General features: G+C 47.1%; 1 protein-coding gene across 1 annotated transcript in view; it reads right to left on the bottom strand.

The window, feature by feature from the left end:
- The window catches only part of ttn.2 (titin, tandem duplicate 2), a 247,891-nt gene that overhangs the window by 12,914 nt on the left and 220,884 nt on the right, over window positions 1-14,093 (bottom strand). The window contains exons 213-238 of the mRNA XM_085766175.1: window positions 13,757-14,053; window positions 12,998-13,585; window positions 12,577-12,879; window positions 12,189-12,485; window positions 11,780-12,067; window positions 11,371-11,670; window positions 10,990-11,141; window positions 10,746-10,896; window positions 10,323-10,622; window positions 8,422-10,188; window positions 8,033-8,326; window positions 7,640-7,927; window positions 7,203-7,502; window positions 6,774-7,108; window positions 4,876-6,607; window positions 4,469-4,771; window positions 3,968-4,279; window positions 3,563-3,853; window positions 3,122-3,421; window positions 2,805-2,946; window positions 2,547-2,710; window positions 2,075-2,377; window positions 1,643-1,924; window positions 863-1,456; window positions 490-780; window positions 17-316 (exon numbers count right to left, since the gene is read on the bottom strand). Coding sequence (XP_085622301.1) covers window positions 17-316; window positions 490-780; window positions 863-1,456; window positions 1,643-1,924; window positions 2,075-2,377; window positions 2,547-2,710; window positions 2,805-2,946; window positions 3,122-3,421; window positions 3,563-3,853; window positions 3,968-4,279; window positions 4,469-4,771; window positions 4,876-6,607; window positions 6,774-7,108; window positions 7,203-7,502; window positions 7,640-7,927; window positions 8,033-8,326; window positions 8,422-10,188; window positions 10,323-10,622; window positions 10,746-10,896; window positions 10,990-11,141; window positions 11,371-11,670; window positions 11,780-12,067; window positions 12,189-12,485; window positions 12,577-12,879; window positions 12,998-13,585; window positions 13,757-14,053 — 10,674 coding nt within the window. The remainder of the gene's footprint in view (window positions 1-16; window positions 317-489; window positions 781-862; window positions 1,457-1,642; window positions 1,925-2,074; window positions 2,378-2,546; window positions 2,711-2,804; window positions 2,947-3,121; window positions 3,422-3,562; window positions 3,854-3,967; window positions 4,280-4,468; window positions 4,772-4,875; window positions 6,608-6,773; window positions 7,109-7,202; window positions 7,503-7,639; window positions 7,928-8,032; window positions 8,327-8,421; window positions 10,189-10,322; window positions 10,623-10,745; window positions 10,897-10,989; window positions 11,142-11,370; window positions 11,671-11,779; window positions 12,068-12,188; window positions 12,486-12,576; window positions 12,880-12,997; window positions 13,586-13,756; window positions 14,054-14,093) is intronic.

Genomic DNA, 14,093 nt, shown 5'->3' with positions numbered 1-14,093 from the left:
GACGGGGGGAACTCACTCTTGGGACTCTTGCACTCCACCACCTCAGACTGCAGGAAGCCACCTACACCGAAGCGGTTCATGGCAGCAGCGCGGAACACATATTCTGTTCCCTCTGTCAGTCTTGTGAACTTGAAGCAAGGTCGGGTCACCGACTCTGAGATGGTGATCCAGCCTGGCCGATGGGCGTCACGCTGCTCCACCACGTAGCCACCAACATTGGCTCCACCATCCTTCTCTGGAGGTTCCCAGCTCACTGTCACTGACACACCGTCAGTGTCCTCAATCTTCATTGGGCCAACAGGGATGCCAGGTTTGTCTGGATGGACAGAGCACAATTAGTCTTTAATGTTTTGAATCTGAATTTCATTTGTAGAATAAATCATCAAAAGATATTGTTGGTTAATGCATTTTTGATTCTTAAACCTTAAAATTAAACTCACACACAAATCTCTTCTGTGTAACTAATTTGAGTGAATGAAATCTCCTTACCAAGGATGATGACCTTGATGACCTCAGTTGCCATTCCAATGGCATTCTTCACCTCCAGTGTGTAGTCTCCCGTGTCATTGATTGTGGTTTCACGGATGACAAGGTGGGTGTATTTGCCATTGCTGTCAATCTTGATACGATCCAGGCTGTCCTTCAGCTTGACACCAGCGAAGGACCAAGAGCATTCGGGGTGTGGTTTGGCTTTTATTGGGATGTTAAGGTCGATGGGTTTGCCGCGGTGTACATGGACAATCTTCTGAGGGATGTTGGTCATGTCGATCTTGGGCATCACTGGAATATGATGAGTTCATGAATTAGTAATGACAAAGGTGATTATGTGATGATTTGTAGATGTGTGTAGGTGTTCTCTTACCCTTGATGTCTTGGATTGTGACTGGAGTGACAGTGTCCATGGGCTCGCTGGCTCCTCTGCTGTTGGTGGCTCGGAGCCTGAACAGGTACTGGTCATTCTCCATAAGAGGTTGGATGGTGTGCTGGGACACTGAGGACTTGACTGTTGCCACAGTGCTCCACCTGTCTGTACCCACCTTGCAAGCCTCAATGGTATAGCCTGTAAGCCTGCTACCTCCCTCGTGCAGTGGTCTCTCCCAGTGGAGCGTGACAGAGGACTTAGTGACATCAATAACGTGGAGGTTGAGAGGCACTGATGGCACCTCACACACCAGCACAGCCTCAGCTGTCTCGCAAGGCTCACCAATACCATAGATGTTCTCTGGCAGGACTCTGAAGAAGTAGTGCATACCCTCCTCAAGACCGGTGATCCTGAACAGGGTCTTCCTACACTCAGTGGTGACGGTCTTGTATGACTTCATGTTGGCGTCACGCTTCTCTATAATGTAGTTGCTGACATGTGCTCCACCATCGATGCTTGGCACATCCCAAGTGATCACAACAGACTCCTTGGTATAGTCCTTCACCTTCACAGAGCCTGGAGGGCCAGGAGTGTCTACAGGAAAGACATGGCAGGAGAGAATCTGTCAGTGTGTGTTTACAGGTGTCTTTAAAATCACACAAACTGTTGATCCCTGAAAAGAAAAGTGAATTTACTGGTGTGCACCTATTTGCGCACTTACATTTCCCTTACACTTCATTGTAACACAACTGTGCTCATTGTAAGCTTTGGATGACATACCATAGACTTTAACAAGGATGGTGACAGTCTTCTTGCCAGATGGGTTCTCTGCCTCAAGAACATACTTCCCGGAGTCGTAGCGATCGACCTTCTCCACTATCAGTGAGGTGTAGCTATCAGTGGTCTCAATGAAGCCGCGGCTCTGCAGCTCCACACCTGTCTTCCTCCAGGCCACCACTGGTGTTGGCCGCCCAGTGACAGACACAAACAAACGCAGTGTTCCTCCAGCGCGAAGACACACAGTTTTCTTCAGATCATCAGCCAGCTCCAGGTCAGGCATTTCTGAGCAGAGTGAAGGAAGAGTCAGTTTATTTCTGGCATGGCAGATTCCTCATTGTCTGGTGTAGGAAGAGCTCCCCCTACTGTTTACTTTTTATAATGCTTTAATAACATATTAAACAAATCTATAATGGATTAACTGCAGCGACTCACCAATTCTCTCCAGGGGCTCAACCTCAGCACTTGGGTCACTGAACTCCCCAGTACCGTTGTTGTTGATGGCAGCGACCCTGAATCTGTACTTCTTGTTGGCTGCCAGACCTGCAGCCACATACTCGTTGGTCTTGAGTGCTTTGGTGGTGGCGCGGTACCACTGCTCAGAGCCCTCTTCCAGGATCTCCACCACGTAGCCGGTGACGTCTGAGCCACCGTCGTACATGGGCCTGGTCCAGATCATGCTGATGCTGTGCTTTGTTGTGTCGGTGATACGAGGCATTGATGGAGGGGCTGGGGTATCTGGGAGGAGATGAAGATGGATGGAAATATATCATACATTTTCTTCAAGGGTCATTCCAACAGGTGGAAAATAATCAATGCAGCAATTTTAAATGAACTTTTAATTTTAAGATATTGCTCCTGTTAAGATTTGAAAATAAGAATGTGAAAGGATCGTGAGATGTCTTACATGTGGGATCTTTGCAGAGGATGTATGGTGAGGTGTCACTGGGATGGCTGTCTCCAGCAGCATTGACAGCAGTCACTCTGAACTGATACTCGCTTCCCTCCAGCAGGCCGGTGATCTTCAGACGAGTGTCGTAGATGGTGTAAGTTCTATTCACTCGAGTCCACCTATTCCATGGAGGAAATAAAAGAATGCCATGAGAGAGATTCGGAAAGTAAAAACTAAAATCCATCCACTAAATTCCTTGTGTTCTGTTCCTACCTAGTACTGCTCTTCTCTCGTTTTTCAACAATGTAGTTTTTGATCTCACTGCCTCCGTCACTCTCGGGCTTCATCCATTCGATAATGACGTGCTCCTTGCCCACTGCTGTAACTTCCGGTGTGCTTGGCGGGGATGGGATTGCTGGGGAAGAGATCAGAGAGTCAGTTCAGGGTTTCTTTCGCAAATCTTTGTTGGATAACACTAACTGTTTAAAGTGTGCAGTTGATATCACAAAAGGGACACACTTTAGTCTGAATTATAAAGCTTAATAATGGATTACAAAGGATAAAGTTTTGATTAAAGTTCAACAGCTTACTGTAGGCATTCCTAGCGATGATGGGGTCAGACTCCAGAGCAACTCCAGGTCCGAACTTGTTGACTCCTCTGACTCTGAAGATGTACTCGTTGTTCTTGATCAGCCTGGAACTGACACAGGACAGAGTCTTGCACTCGGTCTCCATGATGACCCAGTTAAGGCGGCTGGTCTCGCGACGCTCCACAATGTAATGGGTGACAGAGTCCCCGCCGTCCTCCAGAGGAATCTTCCAGGACACAGTACATTTCTCCTCAGTCACTCTGGTGATTACGATCTTATCAGCTGGAGCTCCTGGTGTGTCTGGAAGAGAGAAACCCAAAAGAAAATCCAGTGATTCACCTGTCTGTTACTCTATTAAATGTCTTGCTAACAGTGCTCTAAGTGAGACCATGACTTCAGTGTCTGAAATGATGTGATTACAATTTATTTTTGGCTCCCCACCTAGAACTTTAACATTGACAGCAGCAGTCTTGGTTCCACTGGCGTTCTTGACAGTCAGGATGTATCTGCCTGTGTCGTATCTGTCGCAGCTCTTGATGACAGCCATGGCTTTGGTGGCAGTGTATGTCAGAGAGTATTTCTCTCCGAGCTCCAAAATCTTCTCGCCCTTCGACCAGTGCACTGTAGGCTCTGGTTTACCTCCTACAGCGCCATCCAGGACGAGGTCGGAGCCAGCGCTGACAATGACTGTCTCACGAGCCAGCTTGCTGTCCAGCTCAGCCTTAGGAGGAGCTGCAGCAGAAAAGACACAATGCACATAAAGTTTCAGGTATTTGACAAAATCAAAATTTTAACTGAGAATGAACACAAAGTTTCAACCGTGATAAATTTTCAACTCTGACTTACAGTATTCATCCTTGCATGTGACTGGTCCAGTGGACTCTGAGGGAGCACTGTGGACACCGGCAGCATTCTTGGCGATGATGCGGTACTCCAAGGTTTCTCCCTCTCCCAGGTTAGTCACAGTGAAGTAGTTCTCAGTGATAGTAGTATAGTTGCACTTGAGCCAGCGGTTGTCGTCCCACTCGTCCGTGCTGTACACCTTCTTCTCTACAATGTAGCCAACAATCTTGCTGCCACCATCGTTGAATGGCACGGTCCAGCACAATGAAACAGAAGAGCGGCTGATGTCTGTCACCTCCGGTTTACCAGGAGGATCTGAAGGAGGAGGGGAAGAAGTTTTTTAAAACTATACCAAAGATTTAAGGCTTTTATCAGGTTTAAGCTGAGTGAGATGAACGGTAAAGAACAGGTCTTAAAGTCAGATTAACTGACTTTTAGCTGACATAGTGAAGAATGTGTCATTAGTTTATGCAATAAATGTTTGCAAAATTGGCATTTCCTTACCAACAGGATTGAGTGCCATGACAGGTCTGGAGGCCTCGCTGGCCTTGCTGAGTCCGGCGATGTTCATGGCGTACACCCTGAACTGGTACTCCAGGCCCTCAATCAGGCTGGAAACCTTGTAATGACACTCCAGGCAGGGCAGTTTGTTTTCCCTCACCCACAGGATCGTGTTCCTCTCCTTCTTCTCTATCCAGTAGCCTGTCACTTGGCTGCCACCATCTGCATATGGCAAATCCCATTTGATGCTAATGGCATTAGCAGACACAGATACCACATCTGGACGACTTGGAGGGCTTGGAGGAACTGTGAAATTAAAAATAGATTAGAATGGGAACTCTTGATTTGCCCTAAAAAGCTGAAAATGTTTAATAACTGCATCAAACTTTGGCGTGTAGTTTTGAACTTACCAAATGGATGCTCAATGACAACAGCAGCAGACTCAATGGACTTGCTGACTCCAAACTTGTTCTCAGCACACACCCTGAAGGTGTACTCCATGTACTTGGTAAGATGAGTCACTTTGATGGTGGTTCTCTTCACACTGGAGTTCACCACTTGCCAAGAGGCAGATCCAGACTCTCGCTTTTCCACAATGTAGTTACTGATGTCAGTGCCACCATCATCAGCCGGCTCAGACCAAGACAGCGTGCAGGACTCTGAGGAGACTCCAGAAATTTCCACAGGACCTGTTGGTGGAGTTGGTCTTCCAACGACAACCACAGTCACTGTGAATGTCTTCACACCAGCAGCATTGTCCAGGGTCAGGTAGTATTTGCCACTGTCACTTCTCTTGCTGTCTTTCACCACCAGAGTGGTTCTCTCCTTTGTGGTCTTAATAGACACTCTGTCGGTTTCCTTCAGCTTCATCTCCTCCAGCTTCCACGTGACCTTGGGTGCAGGCCTGCCACTGATAGGGATGTCAATTGTGAAAGTGTTGGAAGTCTTGCAGGTGATGAGCTGTTTGCTGATGCTGCTGAGATCAGCAGTTGGTTCGATGCGCGGCTCCTTGATAACCACAGAGCCATGGGTACCCTGTGGGTGGCTGATTCCAGCATCATTCTTGGCCTTGACTCTGAAGTCATACTCTGTGTTCTCAATAAGACCCTCCACTAACATCTTCTGGGACTTGGACTCTCCATAAACAACCCAGCGGTCAGTGCCTTTAATTCTGAATTCAACAATGTAGCCTCTGATGCGGCTGCCTCCATCATGCTCTGGCTTCAGCCAAACCAGTGAGGCTGTGGAGCTGCTTGTGTCAACAACATCCAGTCTCTTTGGTGGAGCAGGTTCCTCTGTGGCAATGACAGGCTCTGTCAGCTCATGGGGCTCTCCCTGGCCGTATTGGTTAACGGCAATCACCCTGAACAGATATGGTATGCCAATATCCAGACCAGTTACCCTGATCATCTGACGAGAGCACTTGGTGCTGACCTCTTGCCATGCCAGACGACTGGCCTCGCGCCGGTCCACAATGTAATGATGGATTCTGGCTCCACCGTCGTTGGTGGGGGCATCCCACATCATTGTCAAAGCCCCCCGGGTAACATCTTTAAATGTGATAGCTCCTGGAGGTCCAGGTGTGTCCAGCACTTTGACAGTGAATGTAATGGACTTGCGCCCACTGTTGTTCTCCAGAGACAGGGTGTATTTACCTGCCTCATACCTTGTGCAACCTTCAATGGTAAGAGTAGAGAAGGACTCTGTGGTGTTGACATCAGCCATGATAGGCAGCTCACCATCTGCCCTTGACCAGGTAGCAAGGGGAGCTGGTTTGCCGCGGAAGGCAATGTGAAGCGTAACCATTCCACCATTCTTCACGATGTGAGTTTGCTTGAAATTGGCGTCAATGTCAATCTCAGGTGACGTAAGTCTGTCCAGAGCCTGAACAGCGCTGGCCATCTCTGAGGCTTCACCTTCTCCTGATCCATTCACGGCACTGATTTTGAACTTGTAGAGCTCTCCAGGTACCAGGCCCTTAGCCGTGTACCTGGTGTGGATGCAAATCTGGCTGTTGACTCTGTGCCACTCCAACAGACTGGCCTTGCACATGTCAATATTGTAGCCAATGATTTCCAAGCCACCATCAAAGACTGGTTTGGTCCATTCCAGAGTGACAGAGGACTTAGTGGAATCAATAACCTAATTGTCAAGAAAAAAAGAAGCGTTAACAGTACAATCTCTAATCAATTCAGATTCTAATTTCTATTACTTATTTTGTTTCCTGTAGAAACACAACACTTACTGGTCCAAAATAATTTTCATACAATACAATATACATATATATGTATATATATTGCAATCATACCTTGATCATTGACGGTGCACTAGGAGTACAGGTTGGTTCTCTGCATTTGAAGAGCCTTGAAGTACTGCTGGCTGGTCCAACACCAGCGCCATTTTCAGCCATGACACGGAATTCATACTCGTATCCTTCCGTGAGACGGGTGGCGCGATGCCTTAGCTCTGTGATGGGCCTCTTGGAGGAAACCTTCACCCAGCGCAGGCTCTTCTTCTCTCTCCTCTCCAGGATGTAGTGTTTGATCTCATTACCTCCATCCGTCCTTGGCCTGGTCCAGCCTAGGGTGATGCTGTCTCCTGTTATATGTGTGGCATCTGGAGTACCAGGTGCATCGGGCACGGCTGAGGAAGAGAGTAGAAAACATTGTGGGTTATAAAAATCAAGCTCTTTCGGTTGAGTCAATATATTGGAACATTTGTGAGTGATTTTACTTACTGTATTGCATCTGTGCAATGATGGGATCAGAGTCCAGTGGTTTGCCAACACCAAACTTGTTGACAGCAGAGATTCTGAACTGGTACTCGTTGCCCTTGATGAGGTTGGTGGCATTGTAAGAGCAGGCTTCACACTTGGAGGTGACCATGGCCCAGGAGATCCTAGAGGTCTCCCTCTTCTCCACGACATAGTGGCTGATGGCAGCACAGCCATCATTCTCCGGCGGGTTCCACCACACGGTGCATTTCTCAGCTGTGATGCCAGTGAAACGAATAGGTCCCTCAACAGGTCCAGGAGTATCTGATACAAAACATAGGTACAGGTATTTAAAAAAAAGACCTTAATGAGCTGGGATATTTTTGTAACAGAAACAAATGTGGAAATCTTCGTCTATAAGTGTTAATAAAAACACAATCATCTGTGTTAACAACAACAACCTTGTACTCTGACGTTGACGTCAGCTCTCTTGGTTCCTGAGCTGTTCTTGGCCTCTACAGTGTAAATTCCACGGTGGTTCCTGTCAGCATCACGAACAAACACGCTGCTGGTGCCAATGCCGGTGGTAATCTCAATGTCGATCATAGTCCTCTTGTCAATCTCTTTGCCATCCTTGTACCAGACAACTTGAGGAACAGGACGTCCAGTGATGCTGCAGCCGAGCCTAACGTTCTCTCCGGCCCTAAGAGTGGCCACTTGGTCTGGAGACCATTCAATCTCAGGAGCAACTGCAGGTGCAAAGAAAATGAGTATTGGAGGGATCAGCAAATCAAAGAACTGATGTGAAACAAATTATGACTATTTGTCTGTATCTTTTGAAGTAAATTACTTACTGCTCTCATCCTTGGTCATGATGTATCCAGAGGAGTTGGATGGTGGACTGACTGTGCCCACAGCATTCCTGGCAATCACTCTGAACTCGAATCTGTCTCCAGGGGACAGACCGGTCACAGTGAACTGCGTTTCACAAACATCTGTGAAGTTGCAACGTAGCCATTTGCCTCTGCCTTGGCGCCTTTCCACACTGTAGGCAACAATTTTACTGCCACCATCCTTCTTGGGAATAGCCCATTGCAGGGTGACTGAGTCTCTGGTTACATCAATGCAAACAGGGGTGCCAGGTGGATCTGATGGAACAAGAAATAAGTAATTTAACAATTATGCTTCACTATAAAATCCTGAGGGTGATGAAAGTGGTGTCCAGTGTGTACAGTGCACTTACCAACAGGGGATATAGCCAGTGCATGTTTGCTTTGTTCACTAACAGGGCTAAGTCCAGCATTGTTTTCAGCATAGACTCTGAAGGAGTACTCCAGTCCCTCCATGAGACCAATGATTCTGTACTCTTTATTGGAGATAATGGTGGAGTTCACCTTCTGCCACAACAGGCTGTTTCTGTCCTTCTTCTCAACATGATAGCCCACAATAGGAGATCCTCCATCAAAACCTGGGGCCTCCCACTTAATGGTCATACCATCACTGGTGACATTGAAGGCCACTGGTTTTCCTGGGGCGCCTGGAGGTTTGTACTGGTGTTGGGCTACAACGTCTGTGGAGTTGAGTGATTCACTCACTCCATACTTGTTCTCTGCACGGACCCTGAACTGGTACTGAGTTCCCTTAACAAGGTTGGGGATCTTGAAGGTGGTCCTGACAACACTGGAGCAAACCATCTTCCAATTGGCCTGGGAGGTCTCACGTTTCTCCACACTGTAGCATGTAATCTCACCACCTCCATCCTCCTTTGGTTCATCCCAGGAGATGATGATACTCTGAGCTTTAATTTCATCAAACCGGATGGGGCCAACAGGTGCTGTGGGAGGCCCCAGAGTGATAACATTGATGTCAAAGTAATTCTTAACAACTCTATTGTCCAGGACCAAGGTGTATTGACCGGCATGCTCCTTCTTGGCTCCTCTGACTGTAATTGCAGTCTTGTTGTCAGTGGTTCTGAAGCGAACCTTCTCGCTTTCCTTCAGCGGCAAGTTGTCTTTCAACCAGCTGATCACAGGTCTTGGTTTGCCCTTGAAGGGCAATTCAATGTGGATGTTCTGGCCAATGCGAACAGCAAGCTCTCCACTGGGATAGTCAATAAGGTTGGCTTCTGGTGGAATGATGAAGTCCATCACTGTTATTGGACCAATCTGAGAGAAGTCACTTCTGCCCTTCTCATTTTTGGCAAACACTTTGAAGTCCATGACAGCATTCTCCTTGAGTCCTGTGACCTCACAACTGCAGCGCTTGCATGTAGCACCCAGAGTCCATGTGGGATCTTCCTTGGTGCTTTTCTCAATGATGTATTCAGTGATGTGGCTGCCACCATCATGGTCAGGTCTTGCCCACTGCAGGGTAACAGAACTCTTTGTGGAGTCCACCATTACCAGCTGTTTAACTGCTCCTGGAGTTTCCGTGGCTCTGACAGGCTCAGTGGTTTCACATGTGTCACCCACACCATACTCATTTTCAGCAGACACACGGAAGAAGTAAGCTACATCCTCCTCCAGGCCTGACACCTTGTATGTTGTGTTGGCACACTCAGCAGTGATCACCTGGAATGCCTTCATAGTGGAGGCCTTCTTCTCAACAATGTAATTAGTGACGGGGGAACCACCATCAATGCGAGGAGCCTCCCAGCTAAGGGTCAGCTTTCCTCTTGTCACATTCTTGATCATCAGTTTCTGGCAGGTGGATGGACTGTCCAGAACCTTCAGGGAAACCGTAATGATCTTGGGCTCTCCAACACCATTCTCGATCTCCAGCAGATATTTGCCGCAGTCATCACGAGTGACCTTAGGTATGAGAAGTGTGGTGGCTCTCTCAGTGCTGGTGATGGTAAAGCGGTTATCACCAGCAATGTTGCGGTCACCTCTGCGCCAGGTGACATTGGGGGCAGGGCGTCCCTTCAGAGGAATGAACACCTCCACATCACGGCCAGCCTTGGCTGTATACTGGGTTGTCATCGGAACATCCAAGTCCAAATCTGCCTCCTCTGTTGGAGAGACGGGGGACAGTGGGTATTAATAATGACATCATTACAGTACCATCAGAACTGAGATGTACTCAGCATGAAAATTGCGTTCTGAACTTAATCCGATAACAAATTTCAGGGACTGGAATACAAACCCAAGATATCTTTGGCTTGCACGGGCTGGTACATTTTTATGTCCTCTCCTTTGCCCTTGCAGTTGACAGCATAAACTCTGAAGAAGTAGTAGGATCCAGGTTTGAGGTGGGACACCACATACTCACAGGTCTTGACCTGTGGGTTAATGGTCACCCATTCCCTCTCCTCTGAGTTCAACTGGTCCAAAATGTAGTGTGTGATTTTACTACCACCATCATAAACAGGCTTTTCCCAGCCAAGGGTGATGGAGGTCTTTGTGGAGTCGACCACACGCAGCTTGGATGGCTCACCAGGCAGATCTGCAGAGGACAAAGGGGTGAGTCATTCATGGCTAGCAACAGTCAGGTGAAAACATTGTAAACATGTGAGGAAATTCCATCAAGGTTGTCACTGTGATGGTGAAGTGCAAATTAAAGGCATACCAATGGGGTCGTAAGCATTGTAGAGGTCAGAAGCCTCAGAGTAGTTTCCTGCTCCGGCCTTGTTGACAGCACAAACTCTGTACTGGTACTCGTTGTTCTCCACCAGGTTGGAGACCTTCTGCCTCGTGTCTCTGATGGTGCCCTTCACAACCTGGACAAAAAAATGGACTCCATGATGCTTACACAGAACAGTTTTTAGTTTGGATTAAAAGCTTAAAAGATCTCTAAAGATATGCTGACAAACCTTGAACCACTGCAGACTCTTCTTCTCTCTCTTCTCCAGGTAGTAGCCATCAATATCGCTGCCTCCATCTAATGCTGGTCTTTCCCAGATCACCGTCATTGTGGACTTGGTGATCATTGTCACTTTAGGCTTGGATGGCTCGCTAGGAGGAACTGCATGAAATACAAGTGACCAGGTCAGATGAAATAGTGTTTAAATCTTCCTCTAAACACTTGCTATATCCTCAAAAATGTCACCTATCCCAGAGTCGTATTTTCTTCTAAAACACATGATTTACAATATTACATTGTATTTTAGTTTTTTCCAAATGAATTAATCAGCTCTGGATTGAACATTATGTGTTTGACTGTGAATGATGATTAATTCATTTTGTTTGCTCACCAAATGCATTCCTTGCAATTACAGGTGCGGACTCCAATGGGTCTCCAATGCCGAATTTGTTTATTCCACGGATTCTGAAGATGTACTCATTGCCCTGGATGAGTCTGGGCACATTGACAATGCAATCGACCAGTTTCTCTGAAACAATCGACCACATGACCCTGCTGGTCTCTCTCTTCTCCACAATGTAATGAGAGACCATGGCACCGCCCTCATCAGCAGGTGGGGACCACATGATGGTTACGTTGTCAGCAGTCACCTTCTTAAACTGGATCTCTCCAGCAGGGGGGCCTGGCTTGTCTAGAGAGGGGAGGAATATGACCATGAATGACTGGATATATACTCCTTATACTCAAAGATCATTTAATGCAAGACAAAAACTGCTACCATTTGAATAGTAACTGCATACCTTGAATGAGAAGCCTGACAACACCGCATGCAGATCCCAGGGAGTTCTTCACCTTGACCTCATAGGTACCAGAATTCAAACGAGTGGTTTCCTTCAGGAACAAACTGGTGTGTTCAAATGTGTGTTTGAAAGAGAGCTGGGAGGTAGGCTCAAGCTCTCTGCCATCCTTAAACCATTCAATAGTGGGAGCAGGTTTGGCTGTGATATTAAATTTGAGCTCCACATTAGAGCCAGCCTTGTGTTTGACCTCATTAAGGTACTCCTGAGGTATCTCAACCTCTGGGGCCCCTGGATGATGAACAAAAAACAGAAAGGTGAGTTATCACTCGAAAAAGAAGAGATACACTGTCAAAAACATATCCAATCCATATTTTGGAATAAAATGTTCTGAATTGCTGAAGAAACCTACCATAGGTGTCCACGCATGTGGCTGGTCCAGCAGTCATGGATGGGTTGCTCACAGAACCAACAGCATTCTTGGCCATGACTCTGAACTCATATGTTTCATCTTGGGTGAGGCCAGTCACAGTGAAGCGGGTGCCTGTGACATTGGTAAGGTTGGCCTTGGACCACCTGGCACTAACACCCTCTCTCTTCTCAATGATGTAGCCAGTGACTGGGGATCCACCATCGAAGTTGGGCTTCTGCCAGGCTAGGCTGATGGAGGTCTTGGTGATGTCACTGATGCGCAGGTTGATTGGTGGCTCTGCAGGTACAGGCAGCGGAACCATTATAAGCCATCTATAGCAGCACACTCATATTTCCCTCTATTTTAGAGTTTTTGATATTCCACTTACCACAGGCATCAATAGCCAACACTGCATCTGAAACCTTGCTGAAGGCACTCATTCCAGCAGCATTCTCTGCTGCCACCTTGAACTCATAAATAAGTCCAGCATTGATGTTGGTGACTTTGAAGTGTGTAGCACGGATCACCATTTTGTTCACTCTCTGCCAAAGGATGCTGTTTCTGTCCTTCATCTGGAGATGGTAGCCAAACACATGGCTGCCACCATCTGCCTTGGGCTCCTTCCAGGCTACAGTGATGGTCTCTCTGGTTACAGCAGTGATCTCTGGAGTAAATGGAGCCTCGGGAATAGCTGGTAGGTAAGAAGCAGTGTTGGAGGGTTTACATGTTCACATGTTCAGTACAAAGGATAGCAATCAAAAAATTACAATTTAAACAACAATAATAGAGGGATACAAAAAAGTCCTTACTGTAAGGAAGGTTGACGGAGATAGTTGGTGAGTCAATATGCTCACTGATTCCATATCTGTTTTCAGCCTTGATTCTGAACTGGTACTCCAGGCCAGTGGTCAGCTTCATGATCTTCATGGTGCAGCGTGCCACAGCAGAGGACACATCCATCCAGTTCGCTGTGGTTGTCTCTCTCTTCTGGATTATGTAGTTGGTGATGGGGCTGCCACCTTCATATGCCGGTGGGAGCCACTTCAGGCTAACGCTGTCCTCTGTGATGTCATACAGCTCCACAGGTCCAACTGGGGCACTAGGACGATCCAGAACCACAATATTTACGTAGGACTTTGTGGTTCCACTGGAGTTAGAGGCAGTGATATCATAACGTCCGGAATCTCCAGCAATGCTCTCACGCAGAGTGATCTTGATGCTGTCAGGGGTAACTTCAGAGTTGAACCTCATTGTTGACTTCAGTAGCACATTATCCTTGGACAAAGAGACTTTAGGCAGAGGTTTGCCTGTCAGTGGGATCTCACACTTGAGGGTGGAGCCAGCTCTCACATACACTGTGTTGTGGGGGAAGTCCTTCATGTTGATCTCAGGAGATTCTAGAGCAAAAGAGTACGAAAGAGTTACAGCAGACATTATGTGTTATTTCGATCAAATACAAGATGACACGATGATGACAAGAATTTATATTGCCTTGTTCTGCTGTTTGTATTTTAGTTAACCTTCACCAATCTGTTAGCTCTGATAAATATGACATGTATGTAACTTACCAAGCTGGTCTTTGAGTAATACAGGGTTGAGCATTTCCTTTGCTTCACTGAATCCTGCGTGGTTCTCAGCTCTGACTCTGAAGAAGTACTCAGCATTCTCCCTCAGACCAGACACTGTGAGGTGGATGGACTTGGTTACACCACACCTAACCCACTTCTCCTGGCCATTTTCCCGAGCTTCCACCAAGTAGCTGGTAATCCTGCTTCCTCCATCATGTTCTGGTTTGGCCCAGGCCAAGGACACACTCTCCTTGGACACATCAGTCACACCAAGCTTTGGTGGAGGGGTTGGTTTTTCTGAGAAAAAAAAGGACATAATGTGTGTTATAAAAAATAT

This window comes from Trachurus japonicus, chromosome 21, assembly GCF_045865225.1.
Source record: "Trachurus japonicus isolate A0001 chromosome 21, Traja_1.0".
Lineage (NCBI taxonomy): Eukaryota > Metazoa > Chordata > Actinopteri > Carangiformes > Carangidae > Trachurus > Trachurus japonicus.
Note: the sequence above shows the minus strand (reverse complement) of the source record. Positions and strands in the feature narration are given on the sequence as shown.